The following is a 15,268-nucleotide window of genomic DNA, read 5'->3' on the forward strand; positions in this document are numbered from 1 at the left end:
GTCTATTTTATCCTTCACAGTACATGATAATGGGTCTCACCCGTTCTCTCTCCTAACTTTTCATCCCTCCTCTCTCTCTCTGCCTTTCCCCACCAACCACTCCCCCTCCTCCTTCGGCTACTCCACCGCCGGCACCCCTCTCCCCTTCCGTCGCTCTCCTACCACTCATGTCGATGGATCGAAGCGGCAACAAGCTCGGCACTGCGTACGTGCGTGGATGGTGAGGAGCTCGGGGCGGATTTGGAATGTCGGCGGCTTGGCGCGTCCTTCTCGACGACAGCGCCTAGGCGGAGAGGTGGCCGAGTGGCGACGACTCTGGCAGAGCGGCGATGGCATTGGGCGAAGCGACAAGGGGGCGGCCGGATCCAGCCCGGGGCAGCTCCCCTTCTCCACTATCTCCAGCATAACTCCCCTTCTCTGACCGCCGCAGCAGCTCTCCCTCCTCTCCGCCGCTCCCCCTCTCGCCAGCGCCGCTCTTCCTTTACCTCTCCGCTGATGCTGCTCACCCCACCGCCTGCTAGGTGGCTCGTTGGCTGCATGCAGATGGTGACAGCGGGCTAGGCAGCTCATCGGCAAGGACAATGGGCTAGGCGGCTCATTGGAGGGCAGGGGTGAAGCCTGGATTTATGGTTAGGAGGGTGTGGGCAGGGCGAACAAGTCATAAGTCATAGTAAGCAATGCCGACGATAAAACAAGACATCATGTGTTCTGCCATAAAAAAACTTAAATTTAGCTTTTTAGCTGTATCATTGGATGTTTGACAGTTTGAGACTTGAGACACTATGCTCGATAGCGAGACGCAATGGGAGTACGGAGAGACGTGTGAAGCCGAAGCAATGAAAACGAGGAGTTGATTTGCGTTGTCTCTCCATCTCTTTCTTATTAATTAATTTTCTATATCATATTTATTGATAATGGACTAATTAATATGCTAATGCGCTATTTAGTATAATAGGGAGGGGGTGGGATGGGGGTGTTAGCCCCCTCCGGCACCCCCCTTAGCTGCGCCCTGTTGGATGAGGGCGAGCACAGGAAGGAGCACGATGCTACTCGCTCCACAGCGTAGAAGCAGTGTTGTCTCCCAGTTTCACACGTCCTCTTTTTCACCCAAGAACCGGTGGTCTTTTTTGGACACGAGAACTTCTTTTTGGTGGGTCCGGAAGCAAACGTGCCAAGGTCAAGGGAGAATGCCACTACACCGCACTGTGAATGCCCTAACGACACCTCCCTCCCATGCAACCGATGCTTCTTGGCATACATAATTTAGCAGGATGGTAGTTGAAATTTATTATATGGAATATCTCATTGGAAGTAATTGTTTTTCTACTGGCTAGATCATCTTTAGCATGGAAGATAACACACAACCTCACATAAAAAACCGAAAACTCAAAAAACGGGAGGCACACGCACGAGTACAAAAAGGACTTCGAAATTGTGACCGTGTGTGTTCACTTCACAGGGCGCAGTAATTTTTCTTCGACCGCGACTCGACGAACAAACGGACGCCACAGGATAATTTTCAAAAAAAAGGAATATCCCCACCCATTTCCACCATCGGGCCACCGGTTTGCCGGCGGCCGACGTGGCCGGCCTCGCAGCGGCACAGCCGCACCCATGGCCGTTATCCCCCAAGCCCCCACCGCCACACCCCCGCCCTACAAACTCACCTCCACCCCCACCCCTCACCCACTCGCCGCGGCACACCCTCCCACCCCCACCTCCGCCTCCGCCTCCGCAGCCATGCAGATGCAGGCGGCCACCACCACCACCGCCGCGCGCCGCCTCGCGCCGAAGCCGCAGCCGCAGGCCAACCGGTGCCGCCCCTCGAGCGTCTCCGTCGTCGCGGCGGGGAGGTCCCGGAGGAGGAGCGCGCGCTCCTCCCTCAGGGCCTCCGCCTCCCTCGACCAGGAGGTCAAGGAGCGCGCCTCCCCCGCCGGTGAGCGCTAAACACTCTCATGACTGCAAACCTCGCTTGCTTGATCAGCGGAGGGGGGTTTGTGCGCTTCGGAGGTAGGGCTAGGCTTAGCGCTGGATTTTTGGTGCCGCCATGGTTGGGTTGCTGATTAGTATCGTGAGGTGAGGTGAAGTGCTGTGGTTCGCTTTGAGTGGGGTTGGTTGGGGCACTATGCCCATTGACGCGAGTTTTGCTACGGCCTCGCTGATCAAGTGCAATGAGCACAGAATGTGTATGCTGGTGCTTGGTAGAGGTTGCCCCTCCTTTTTTTTTTTGGTCCTGGAATGAGTTAGCAATCTGTAAGTGGTATATATAATTGGGTGCAATCTGATTCTCGCTGTTTAGAATTGGGTGGCTGCAGCTGCATAGGATGACATAGTTGACATTTCGAGTATAGCAATTGTGGCTTCACAAGCTGAGTAGCTCCTTAGTTGTAACTGCTAACAAATAGATGGAGGGTTCAAGGTCTCAAACACTTCATGGAATGTATTTTGTGATTTGCTGGCTACTCTTGCATAATCGTTGAAGTTTGTTGAATGTGTTTATTGTGTGAAAGCTACCTTGCCTACATTTTAGTTTCACAAATACACTATATCTTCCTTCCACATTATATGTGCACTGGCTTGACCTAGTGCCATCAGAACGACTGGTATTTTTCATGCATTTATCTATCTATACATATCAGCTTCCTGTCTTTTCTGTTATATGATGCTAATCTATGTACCCATCTTTTCACTGAATTATTCAGCTGGGAAGAGTGGTCAAGCAACTAGAAGAGATGTGAGGAATATAGCAATTGTTGCTCATGTCGATCATGGAAAGACAACTCTGGTGGATTCAATGTTAAGGCAAGCCAAGGTACATTCTAGAAGCTTCTTGTTCCATTCTGAGATTAATTTCAAAATTTTAATGCTAAGGAAAGCTTTACTCTGTAGGGAAGAATATGTACTTCATGAAAACACCTTAGAACGAACGACAAACTATCTGTGAAAATTATTTCTGTTCAACCACAAGGTTGTGCTGAAAATCAATAGTGCATTTACCATTTCTGTTGCTGTTTAAATTATGCAGGTTTTCCGAGACAATCAAGTTGTACAGGAAAGAATAATGGACTCAAATGATCTGGAGAGGGAAAGGGGAATCACTATACTTAGCAAAAACACTTCGATAACTTATAAGGGTACTAAAATCAACATCATCGATACTCCTGGACATTCAGATTTCGGTGGGGAGGTGGAACGCGTTCTCAACATGGTGGAAGGAGTTCTCCTAGTGGTACTAGCTACTGTTGCGGTTAAATGTTATATAAGAAGATTGGCTTACTTCTTATTTGATGCTTAAAACATATTCTATTGGCTTCTTTTGCGCTTCATTGTTCAATAAGTGTTTTGATGCCATCACATCTTGACATGTCTTATGTCTTATCAAAAATTGTAACACACTGCATATAGGGTACTGATTCCATGTTCTGCTGCATGCTACACAAGTTCCTATGGAACTGATTTTTCAAACAGTGTTCTAATGTGAATTGAGAAAACGAGCTAAAATCATTCTATTAACATAATCCTCTATGCTTCGTAGGTTGATTCAGTAGAGGGACCTATGCCACAGACAAGATTTGTTCTGAAGAAAGCTCTAGAATTCGGACATGCTGTTGTAGTGGTTGTAAACAAGATTGACAGACCTACTGCTCGTCCTGAGTTTGTGGTGAATTCAACATTTGAGCTATTTATCGAATTAAATGCAACTGATGAACAGGTAAATAGTTTTGTCCATACTTTTGTTCATTGATTTGTTCTCTTCCTATTCCTTATGTTCTTGTTTTGCTGCAATATGTCAGTGTGATTTTCAAACAGTCTATGCAAGTGGTATTAAAGGGAAGGCTGGGTTATCTCCAGAAAATTTGGGTGACGATCTTGGACCCCTTTTTGAGGCAATCCTTAGATGCATACCAGAGCCACGTATTGAGAAAGACGGTGCACTGCAATTGCTTGTGAGTAATAAACTTGGGGATTATATTGTCATGTACTTAACTTGTGGCTATGACTTTGCATAATACTTTATATGCAGCCATCGTGATTGTTTTCTTGGATGCATCTGTAATTTCGGATTTTCTCTCAAAATGGCAACTTACACACTGTATCACTACATTTTTTTCTTCTGTTTGTTTCTTACTGTTATTTTCAACTATGGTAAAGCTTGAACTTTGGGATGCTTAACTCCATACAGTTGGGAGTAATTTTATTACTCCCAAGATGCTGAAAGCCATGCCATGGATTCTAGGTTATGTAATTATAGTTGGAAATGACTGAAATCTGATAGCTAACTAGCCAAGATCAGCAATCAGTATCTTGTGTACTTGGACAGCTAAGGAAACTCCTACATGATTAATATTCACCGATCAATTTGCAATAACTGCCACATTCGTAAATGAACATATGTTCAAATTTCTAAGAGAAAATTCCTTATTTTCCATGCAAAGTTACATCAACTAGTGTTGAAGTCTAGACACTTACCAGGCACATAATATGAGTACGTTAGCTATTTTGTTCTTCTCTACATCACTTTATTGTTTGTTAGAAAGTTTGATTTGTCTTCTTGTGAGCAAATTTCTGCGGAGCTGCCTTTCTGACTTTGACAAATCTATTTTTCTGATAATAGATTATCAGAACTTCTCTTTCATTATTTGTAGTCCTGTGTACTAATTCCACAATGCTGACTGATGTATAGGTGTCTAATACTGAATATGATGAACATAAAGGACGGATAGCGATTGGGCGACTGCATGCAGGAGAACTGCAGCGAGGCATGGAAGTGAAGGTACAAATTTGTTCTTTTTGTGCATGTGGTGCAAATGCCAATATTCCAACAAAGATTAAAAAGAACAACAGGGTAGCATCAAAGATATGTGCAACCTTTCCAAAATTTAGATTTAAATCTCTCATACTCTTTGCATGAGCAACCATTGCAGTCTTGGTTAATGGTTCACTTTTGAAGTTTCTTTAGATTTGATCTTTTTTTCAAATTACATCTAGGCACATCTGTCACCTTTTTTTTGTTTGCAAGACAAAGGGAAAAAATATCTTTTCTTATGACAGCAATATAGCTTCTACTGATTTCAAGATATTTTGCAGGTTTGTACACCAGATGATGCTTGTAGAATTAGCAAAATAAGTGAGCTTTTCGTTTATCAGAACTTCAGCCGAGTTCCAGTTGATAATGTTAGTGCTGGTGACATTTGTGCAGTATGTGGAATCAATGATATCATGGTTGGTGTTTTTTAACAATTTATTCAAGCTTTCTGGTTTACATTTATCTTAAGAGCACGATAATTATAAAATCTGTTATTCTTTGAACTCTGCAGATTGGGGAAACCATAGCAGATAAAGTTTCTGGAACACCCTTGCCCACCATCAAAATAGAGGAACCGACAGTCAGAATGTCTTTTTCCATCAACACTTCACCTTTTGTCGGTAAAGAGGTATGGATAAACTCCATTGTATCTCTACTGTCTAGCAGTCTAGCATGGCCTGCTTGAAAAAGAGAGTTGAAAAATGCCTAAGCTAGATGTTGATATAATGCTTTGAATTCAAATGATAAAAAAAAATCGATGTCTAAATTGCAACTATGTGGTCATTCCAAGTTGTTAGACTAAATATTATTTTATTTTGACAATTGAAATGATCTGCCATTGCTGGATGCTTAGAAAGTATCAAATCATGATTGTAGTTCACAGAATGCAGATTTTGCTCTATTGTGCTTTAAAGTGGCATGAAGTGAATGCTGTCAAATTGGAGTCAAATTAAAGTGCCACAAAGTGAATGCTGTCTCAAAAAAAAGTGAATGCTGTCAAATTATATTCAAATCTCTTTTGTCAAATTGAACTTGTTTAATCTAAAATCGATTGAATGTCTTGCCTTCTTGCAAGTTATTTAAATTAAGATTATCCATAGTGGCACTTTTCCACCACATTTGCTGTAATGGTACCAATGCCATGTTTGTAAATATAATGTTGCTAGTTTTCTTCCTTTTCTGGAATGCTGAAATATTTGTCCGTTCTCACTGGATTTATCACAGGGGAAATATGTCACAAGCCGTAATCTCCGTGATAGGTTATATCGTGAGCTTGAAAGGAACTTAGCTATGAAAGTAGAAGACGGGGAAACTGCTGATACATTTCTTGTTAGTGGCAGAGGCACACTGCACCTCACTATATTGATAGAAAACATGTAAGCATTTATTATCATATTCAGTGATTCCAGAATGACATGTACTTCTGGCATTTTCTTGAAAGAACCTCAATTGCTAACAGGCGGAGAGAAGGATTTGAGTTTATGATTGGACCTCCAAAGGTCATTAACAAGACAGTTGATGGAAAGCTGCAAGAGCCTTATGAGGTATGTTTCTTTTAATGCCAGTATTCACTTGTATATTTCACCAAGTAGCAAGGTGCCTGCATGTTGCAATTGCAACGAGATCTTGAAGGACGGGCCGAATGTTCCCCTCCATGCTTCAGCGTAGTTCACGTTTAGTTTTTTCTGTTTCGGTTTTTCTTGGTGAGCAGTTTTCAGGTGCATGATGCATCCACCGGTTTATTTTAGATGGAGTTTTTTTTTTTTGTTGCACTAGTGGGGATGGTAGGGATCGTCAAACGGACAAAACTCCCCTTTAGAATAGTAGAGATTTCTCAACAAATATTGTCTTTGGCACTAGTATTGCTATTGATTTTACTATCCTACAACTCCTAATCCCTCAGTTTTCATGTAACCAACTTATTCTTGCTACTGTGTTCCAGATAGCTGCTGTGGAAGTTCCAGAGGAATATATGGGTTCAGTTGTTGAGCTTTTGGGGAAAAGGCGTGGACAAATGGTTGACATGCAACCTAGTGGGTTCGTACCACACTCTAATTCCTTCATATGCTTGCAAGTTATGTTGGAACTTTTTTTTGGAGGAGAGTTATGTTGGAACTTTTTAATACTATCTTCGCAAAAAAGTATAAATTTCCTATTGAATTAATCAAGCAACCAACAAACACCATATTGAAGTTAGAGTGTAAAAGTTTATGCATCGAGTGTCTCATTACTCTGAGAACTGCATGACTTTCCTCAACATTTTATACAAGAGTGTACTAAGCTGTCGTGTCTTGGAGTAACTTCTGACCCTCTTATATCAATTAAATGCAAGAACAATTGTTGGGAGTGGTTTATGTATTTTCAGATGGTGGTTGAGATTGAATTTTTGGATGGATTATTTGTATGGTTTGAAGCAAATATCTTACTCTATGAAGAAATCATGCAGTACTGGATGTAATGAATACAATATGGCTTTGAAAATTTTCTGTTGCATAATGCTTATTCCTGAGATAGAGGAGTTGTTGCCATAACAAGTGTCATTTTCAAATGGCAGGCCAGAGGGAACAACATTACTAAAATACAAGATTCCTACTAGAGGCCTCATTGGACTCAGGAATGCAGTTTTGACAGCATCTAGGGGCACAGCAATACTCAACACAATTTTTGACAGCTATGGCCCATGGGCTGGAGATCTTAGTTCACGTGATCAAGGCTCCTTGGTACACATTACTTTCAAGTTTCAAGCAACAAGTTTTTTTTCTTCCGTTTTCATCAACATCTAAATTGGATAACATGGTATAGGTTGCATTTGAGGATGGAAGTACTACATCGTATGCACTTCTTAATGCTCAAGAAAGAGGTATACTATTTGTGAGTCCAGGACAGGATGTTTACAAGGGCCAAATAGTTGGTATCCATCAGCGACCAGGTGATTTAGCAATTAATGTGTGCAAGAAAAAGGCTGCAACAAATGTCCGCTCCAACAAGGAAACTACAGGTAAAATTTTCATCTGCAACCACTATTCGTTACTGCGATTATATTATTTGGTAGGAATATCTTTTTATTGAAGAAAATTAGGTACTGGTTGTTTTCTCTTGTGAATAGCTGTTCAACTAAACCATAGCTAGCTTGGTCCAACTCACATAATCCATGCCTTTCTTGAAACCTACAGTTGCTAGCTCCAAAAAGTTCCTAGGTTGGGGTTCCTGATAAGTAAACCCTTGCATCTTGAGGCTGGGCAGGTCTGGCTGGAGGGGCTTTAGTGCTTTACTGCCTGTTGACCTGATTGATGCAACCAAAACATCATAAACAGGCTCTACTTTCCCTGAGTGAGTTCGAAGCCATGTAAGCAAAACTGTAACCCATGTATGCACAGGCTCGTGGCAGCGCAGGGGTGGAGCCAGCCTTGGGCCAAGGCCTGGGCCAGCCAAGCCTAGCATGTTTCGGCCCATACTGGGCTTAGCATGGTGAAATTTAATTTGAGCCTATTGAACTTAAGGCCTAGGCCCTGGGCCATAGCCCAGGTGAGCCGATCTGGTTCCACCTCTGTGGAATCATATTCCCGTGAATAGAGTCCAACAAACACTAGTATTAGTGCATTACATTACCACTGCGATCACAGTCACCATTTTCTTCATGCCTTCTGACTTGGGCTCTAGGAACAGCCTAAATATTGACATGCTTCTCCCTTATCCCATTGGATAAGCTGCCTTCGTTCACCTTTGAATTCACAGAAATCCTTCTATGCATTGCTTCTTGCTAGCAATCCTCTTGCACCTGTGATCTGCCTGACCAAAGCTTAGGAGGCAACATGGGAAGCAAGCAGAGGAGCCCTGTGCTCTGTACTCCATGCTGTTAACCTATATCTTCCTGGGCCTTTCCACATCTGTGTGCCTGCCTAGCTGGCTTTCCATTGATTTGTTACATAAGTTTCACATCAACTGTCAAACTCCCAACTTTTGATAGAAAGACGATTAATTTCCATCCGTTTTGGTATGCTGCAGTGGTTCTCGATGAAGCGTTAAGCTACAGTCTGGACGACTGCATAGAGTTTATTCAAGAAGATGAGCTAGTGGAGGTTACTCCTGCAAGCATCCGCATGTGCAAGAACCCGAAAGTTTCGAAGAAAAACCGATAATGCAGTGGAGGTTACTCAAGCATCCTGCAATTTTTTGGAGCTGCTTTGCTTTGCAAGAGCAGACTCAGATATAGGATTACTCAATTTTGCAATGATTATAAGTTGCCAAATTATTATCTGGATTCCTCATTGGACAGAGAAGCTTTGGGTAGTATTCTAGGCTGCAGATACATATTCTTTCACAGCGATATCAGCTGTGTTACATGTTTGTAGGCCACATAGATACCATATATACAAGATTCATGCAACTATACTCCTTGCAATGATCTTTACAACCAATTAATGGATTACATATATTACTTTACTGAATGCTCTTGTGTACAATTTGACATTGTCAAACTAATAAAGAATTCTCTACTCTTCTGATTGCAGAGTTCTAACCTATATACTTACGAGCTCAGCTACAACAGATCAGAGCTCAGTTAAAACATGGCGAGAGCCAGCGGTTTCAGACGCCGCCGCTCATCAGTAATTTAATTACAACAACTAAAGCATAAACTAATTCATGGCAGCTGCTGCTTTGATTCCTTGTCAGCAACCTTGCCCCTGCTTCGGCAACAAACAATGTTGATCTTCATGGATTGCAGCCTCTTCCCCCTCCAGAGCTATGGAGATTGATTTGCGACCAAACCAGCCATGATATTCTGCATCTCGACCTCATCGAAGCCGTCGAGGAGGCCATCCGGCAGCAGCTGCTCCTGACCAAGAAACTGCTGAGACGACAACGACGTCGTCGTCTCCGAGGGTTCTTGCCACGATGTGAGATCTCCATGGAAGTAGTGCTGCTGCTGCTGTTGCTAGTCGTAGCAGGCGAAAGCGAATTCTGCTTCTTGGTTGCTCTGCTGCTGCTGTTCAGGCATGGTGTAGCACTGGCTTTCCTCGCAGTACGCGTATTCTTGGTCGCCCTGCTGCTGTGAGATCTCGCCAAAGCCGTCGAGGAGGAGGCCATCAGGCAGCAGCTGTTCCTGACCAAGAAACTGCTGTGATGACGAGGACGACGACGTCACCAAGGGTTCTTGCCACGATGTGAGATCTCCATGTAAGTATTGCTGCTGCTGCTGCTGCTCGTCGTAGCAGGCGAAAGCGTATTCTGCTTCTTGTTTGCTCTGTTGCTGCTGCTGCTGCTGCTCGTCGTAGCAGACGAAAGCATATTCTGCTTCTTGGTTGCTCAGCTCCTGCTGCTCCGGCAAGATGTAGCACTGGCTTTGCTCGCTGTAAGCGTATTCTTGGTCGCTCAGCTGCTGCTGCTCCGGCAAGATGTAGCACTGGCTTTGCTCGCTGTAAGCGTATTCTTGGTTGCTCAGCTGCTGCTGCTCCGGCACAATGTAGCACTGGCTTTGCTCGCCGTAAGCAAATTCTTGGTTGCTCTGCGTCATCTGCTCCAACGCCGGCAAGAACTGTTGGTAGTTGCTCTGCTCCTCCGCCGGCAAGAACTGATGGCTGCTCTGCTCCTCCGCCGGCAAGAACTGATGGCTGCTCTGCTCCTCCGCCGGCATGAAGAACTGTTGGTTGCTCTGCTCCTCTGCCGGCAAGAATAACTGATGGCTGCTCTGCTCCTCCGCCGGCACGAAGAACTGTTGGTTGCTCTGCTCCGCCGCCGCCTCCGGGAAGTATTCCTGGTTGCTCATCTGCTGCTCCGGGACGAAGCACTGCTGCTGGATTTGGTCGGTGTAAGCAGCGTATTCTTGCTCCTCTTGATTGCTCTGCTCGGATTCCGGAGGAGGTGCTGCAGCGGCGGCGGCGGCGGGGACGGCGTCGTCGAGGACGAGGACGTAGCCGTCGGGGACGCGCTTGCGGTTCTGGCCGTGGCCGGTGAAGGCGATGTGGGTGGCCCGGTGGGAGGCGGCGACGGCGGAGCCGGCGGGTGGGGAGACGATGTACTCGTGCATCACCCACCCGGTGCTGCCGCTCCGGCGATCGTCGCGGTGGAAGTTGAGGCTGAACTTCTCCCACAGGAACGCCTCGCCGCCGGGGGCCACCACCACCTCGCCTTTCCCCTCCGACCTCTGCTTCACCCACTTGCCGCCGCCGGCGACGGAGCGCACCTGCCGGGCCCCATCGCCGGCACCCATCGGGGCGACGAAGTAGGCCTCGTCCTCGTCGCCGCGGCCGTGGCGGTCGAGGAGGATCCACGGCGGCAGCGGCAGGCCCCCCAGGTGGTCGTCCTCCACGAGGACGAGGCCGCGGACGGGGAGCTCGCCGTCGATCAGGTACGGCAGGAGGAAGAGCTCCACGAGCATCTGGTCGCTCGGATTGAACTTGAACCCCGGCGAGAGACCCTGCGACCTCGCCGCCGCCGCCATGGGGCTCCTTTCTTGATCGCTCGCTCGCCCTCGCGATTAGCCCTAGCTAGGGTTTTTGGGAGAGAGGCGGTGGCCGGTGGGATTTAGTTTGCGGGCGGGAAGGATGTGTTTGAGAAGGCGGGGGCCCGGTGTCGGTGTCTATATAAACGCGCTCGCGGGCTGCGGGATTGGGTCTCCGAGTCCGATTCGGCCTTGCTGTATGTTTAGGGCCGTTACTGGGCAGGGAGGGATTGGGCCGAATACACGGGGAACGGCACATATGCGAAGGTGTTTTCTTACGACGAGAGAATTCCTAAGACTGCTGGAATTATACTCCCTCCGTTCTATAGGACGTGCACGTATTTTAAAATTTAATTTTTATAATATTTAATCAATAATTAGTATAATATAAATTTTATTTTATTTTCTGAAAATAATATCATTGATATTTCAATTTAGTTTTATATGGTTATAATTTTATATAGAAGTTATTTTGGAGATCGTGCTGAGTTTGACCGTGTCTATATTATGGCATAGAGAGAGTACCACTGAATATGTATAAAGGATATTTTTGTCTATTCTTATCTCGTGATTTATAGTCTAAGGCTGTGTTTAGTTTCTTGGCCAAAATATTTTTTGAAGTACACAGACACACATTTAAAGTATTAAACGTAGACTAATAACAAAACAAATTATAGATTCCGCTTGTAAACTATGAGATGAATTTATTAAGCCTAATTAATCAGTCATTAACAAATGTTTACTGTAACATCACATTATCAAATCATGGCATAATTATGCTCAAAAGATTCGTCTCGCAATTTACATGCAAACTGTGCAATTGGTTTTTTCGTCCACATTTAATGCTTCATGTATGTGTCCAAACATTCGATGCGATGTTTTTGGCAAAAAAAAAAAAAATCTAAACACGGCCTAAGATGAACGATCGATGTGCTTATTTTCATGTAAGCAACTATATTGCCATTTTTGTTAACTGTGTTGTAATATTTGAGGATGAAGGAGGTTTTGTATGAATAGGATTGATGCTTTCACTACTACTCTCCGTCCCATAATATAAGGGATTTTGACTTTTTCTTGTACTGTTTAACCACTCGTCTTATTAAAAAATTTTGTGCAAATATAAAAAACAAAAAATTGTGCTTAAGTACTTTAGATAATAAAGTAAGTCACAAATAAAATAAATAATAATTCTAATTTTTTTAAATAAGACGAATGGTTAAACAGTACAAGAAAAAAATCAAAATCTCTTATATTATGGGACGGAGGGAGTATATCGATACCCTTTATCAGTACCAGTTGGACAAAACCCAACCCTGATAAGTTTTGCTACTCTTTGACTCGCATGCTCCCAATTAGTACCGAAATATATGGCATATCCATGAGACACACATCAATACCGATTCATTAAAACAATAAGGGCCGTTTTGGATTGAAGCCAAAACGTGACCCTATCAAAATATTAGTAACTTTAATAGTAAATATGCTAGTTTGGATTGAAGCCAAATAATTGGTAGTGTCCACGCTCAATTTGGCTACATTCTAAAATCTTCTTCACTCTCATACTAAATTTTGGCTTTATATTGGTATTAAACCAAACATAGACTAGCTAACTTTGCCTTACCAAAAAATTGGTAGTGCCAAAATTTGCCTAGATTTTGGTACTACCAATTAATTGGTATGGTAGAGAACCAAATAGGCCCTAAACAACACTGATAACATTAGTGCCGGTACTTCTAAACTCTAAGCCGACGTGATTTCAGTTTTTTAAAAAACGAGAACAGCCCAAGCCTTATCCCTCGATCTCTTCGCTCTCTTTCTCTTCTATTCCCCATTCTCTGCTCTCTCGCTCTCTACTATTCGTCCGACCTCTCACTCTTCGTTTAGGCGGCTGACGGCCAACGGCCAAGGCCAACCTCACAAACACCTACGTTGATATCGCGGGCTCCGGTGGCTAGCCTGTCAAGTGTTGCAGATGCGGCTGATCTCACAGGTATCAATGGCCAGGCTTGCGGGCACCACGGCAATGGCTAGCCTCGCAGGCACCGACGGTAGCGGCCTTCCCCTTGGTGGTGAGGCCTAGGAGCCCACTAAAGGTTGCCTCCCCATTGGGTTGCCATATCCGGCCACCTGGAGGCTAAGGGCCACCGTATCCGCATACCTCCGGCCTCCCTGCCTTGCATCCCTCTATCGCCAACACCTCCTCGACGTCCCTTCCCTCTGCTTGGTTGTTGCTCACTACATGCGATGGGGTTGAAGGCACCTCCCCCCGGGCTTCGAGGACTACACTACTACAAAATGGGTTTACATTGACACCCAAAATGGATTTTTGTTGGCGGCCGGCGGCATCGCCAGTAACCGAAGGTCAGTGCAAATACAAACTTTTCATTGGCGGGTGCCTATCTGCATATGAAATCCATTCTTTACAGGCAACATCTTGATGGCTGCCAGTAAAAAAGAAACTTCACTCACAGAGAGATTGAGCTGACCGCCTGTGATAAGGATTTTCAGGGAAAAGAATTGCACAAAAAATATACAAATTCATGCCCCCATCTCCAAAATCTACCTTAGAAACCCAAATCCACATTCTTAAAAAAAAAACCCCCCCTAAAATCCACAATCCCAAATCACAGAAGTCATCGTTGTCGCAACGCCTATCGTCGTTGCCGAGGTCCAAATCCACCTCTCCCAGCCCTACAACCGAGGATGAGGCCGAGGCGCATGTCTCATCCACCATCGCTAACTGCCCCTTCGCGGCAGGCTATCAAGCCCTAGGCACGCGTCTCCTCAACCGCCGTCACCGCCTAGATCCTGAGCCCATCGACGGTGGATCCACCACTCCTGAGATTGGTAATGACGGATCCGACACTCCTGAGCTTGGTAGCGATGGATCCGCCTCTCCCAACCTCATTGAAGGAAGATTTGCCTCACCCAAGCTTGTTCGCAACTCTCGCCACAGTAGCTGTTGCCGTCCTGACCTCACTGCAAACCGTCATTGTCACCGAGCCATCCTCTGCTAGATCTAGTGGTGGTCGTTAGCCCTCTTTGTTGCTACCGCCGCTGGTGGCCTCCTCCCCTCCGACCAGATCTAGGAGAGGGATGGGAGTGGGGAAGCCGACACCGCTGCTCACTCTGCTACTGCCGCTGCTAGCGGCCTTGATCCCCTTTGGCCAGATCTAGGAGAGGAAAGGGACGCAATTAAGCCGGATCGGCCTCAAATCTGTGTCCACGACAAATTTGTGCAAATCCAACTGGTGGAGTTGCAGCCAACTCGGAGTGAATCAGGAGATTATTTACAAGAAAAGAAATACATTGTTTACAAGTCGACGCTGCCAAGAATAGAGAAATCTTTTACACTCTCAATGATTGTTCTCGTGTTCTAGCCTACCAGTTACAAACAGAGAACGGGTACACACTGATCTCATCGCTCCAGGCCTCCAGCAAGCAAAAGAACGTGGTGAGAGCTGTTCTTTCAGATGTATGACGCCTCTCATCATGTCAGGTCACATCAGAGATTAACAACAAGTAAACATAGATTAACTTTCGGCTACTTGATTAAATACTGCCATCAACTTGGCCAGAATTTGGTTTTGTGCTTTGTCAAATTCGGAGAGCGGCTTGTCCGACGAGCCTCCATAGCCACCGGCCGCCGCAACCTTGATTATATCCTCCACTTCTCTCAACAAATGTCCGACCACCCGCTCTAGCTCCGCCGCGTCGGGCGGCACCGGCAGCGGCGGCGCGTCGCCGTGGCCGTGCTGAGCAGCCAACGGATCATCCGCAGCCGGCGCTGGGGCGGCGGCGTGTTCGCCATTGTTGATGGGCGCATCAATTCGGCATAATCCCTTCGCATCAGCCATCAAATATTCCCGCATCTTGTCCAAGAACACGCTGTCCACTGCCGGAACTGGCCCGCTGTAGTACCGGGCCGGCGGCTGCGCAGCCGGCGCGGCGTCGTGCTCGCCGTCGCCGTTGTTGTTATAGATCATCCCGCCGCCGTCGTTGAGGCCAGCCGGCGCCGG

General features: G+C 45.7%; 2 protein-coding genes across 2 annotated transcripts; one reads left to right on the forward strand and one right to left on the reverse strand.

Moving 5' to 3' along the window:
• The first annotated feature begins 1,614 nt into the window (after positions 1–1,614).
• On the forward strand, positions 1,615–9,255 carry LOC127763187 (putative elongation factor TypA-like SVR3, chloroplastic). The gene is made up of 14 exons (XM_052287821.1): positions 1,615–1,936; positions 2,703–2,812; positions 3,026–3,229; positions 3,536–3,712; positions 3,795–3,947; positions 4,685–4,774; positions 5,089–5,223; positions 5,319–5,435; positions 6,032–6,183; positions 6,267–6,351; positions 6,750–6,844; positions 7,362–7,527; positions 7,610–7,805; positions 8,813–9,255. Exons 1-14 carry the CDS (start codon positions 1,615–1,617, stop codon positions 8,944–8,946), a joined length of 2,136 nt encoding a protein of 711 aa, XP_052143781.1. The 3' UTR covers positions 8,947–9,255.
• A 488-nt stretch (positions 9,256–9,743) lies between these two features.
• On the reverse strand, positions 9,744–11,249 carry LOC127762478 (uncharacterized). The gene has a single exon (XM_052287004.1). The coding sequence runs from the start codon at positions 11,247–11,249 to the stop codon at positions 9,744–9,746; it is 1,506 nt and encodes a 501-aa protein (XP_052142964.1).
• Positions 11,250–15,268: the final 4,019 nt, after the last annotated feature.

This window comes from Oryza glaberrima, chromosome 2, assembly GCF_000147395.1.
Source record: "Oryza glaberrima chromosome 2, OglaRS2, whole genome shotgun sequence".
NCBI classification, from domain to species: Eukaryota; Viridiplantae; Streptophyta; class Magnoliopsida; order Poales; family Poaceae; genus Oryza; species Oryza glaberrima.

Bases quoted from the DNA above. Each gene is read 5' to 3' on its own strand.
- LOC127763187 (XM_052287821.1), top strand. From the start codon at position 1,615: ATGGCCGTTATCCCCCAAGCCCCCACCGCCACACCCCCGCCCTACAAA. The intron at 3,230-3,535 runs GTACTAGCTACT...TATGCTTCGTAG, and splicing joins TGGAAGGAGTTCTCCTAGTG to GTTGATTCAGTAGAGGGACC. The intron at 3,948-4,684 runs GTGAGTAATAAA...ACTGATGTATAG, and splicing joins ACGGTGCACTGCAATTGCTT to GTGTCTAATACTGAATATGA.
- LOC127762478 (XM_052287004.1), bottom strand. From the start codon at position 11,249: ATGGCGGCGGCGGCGAGGTCGCAGGGTCTCTCGCCGGGGTTCAAGTTC.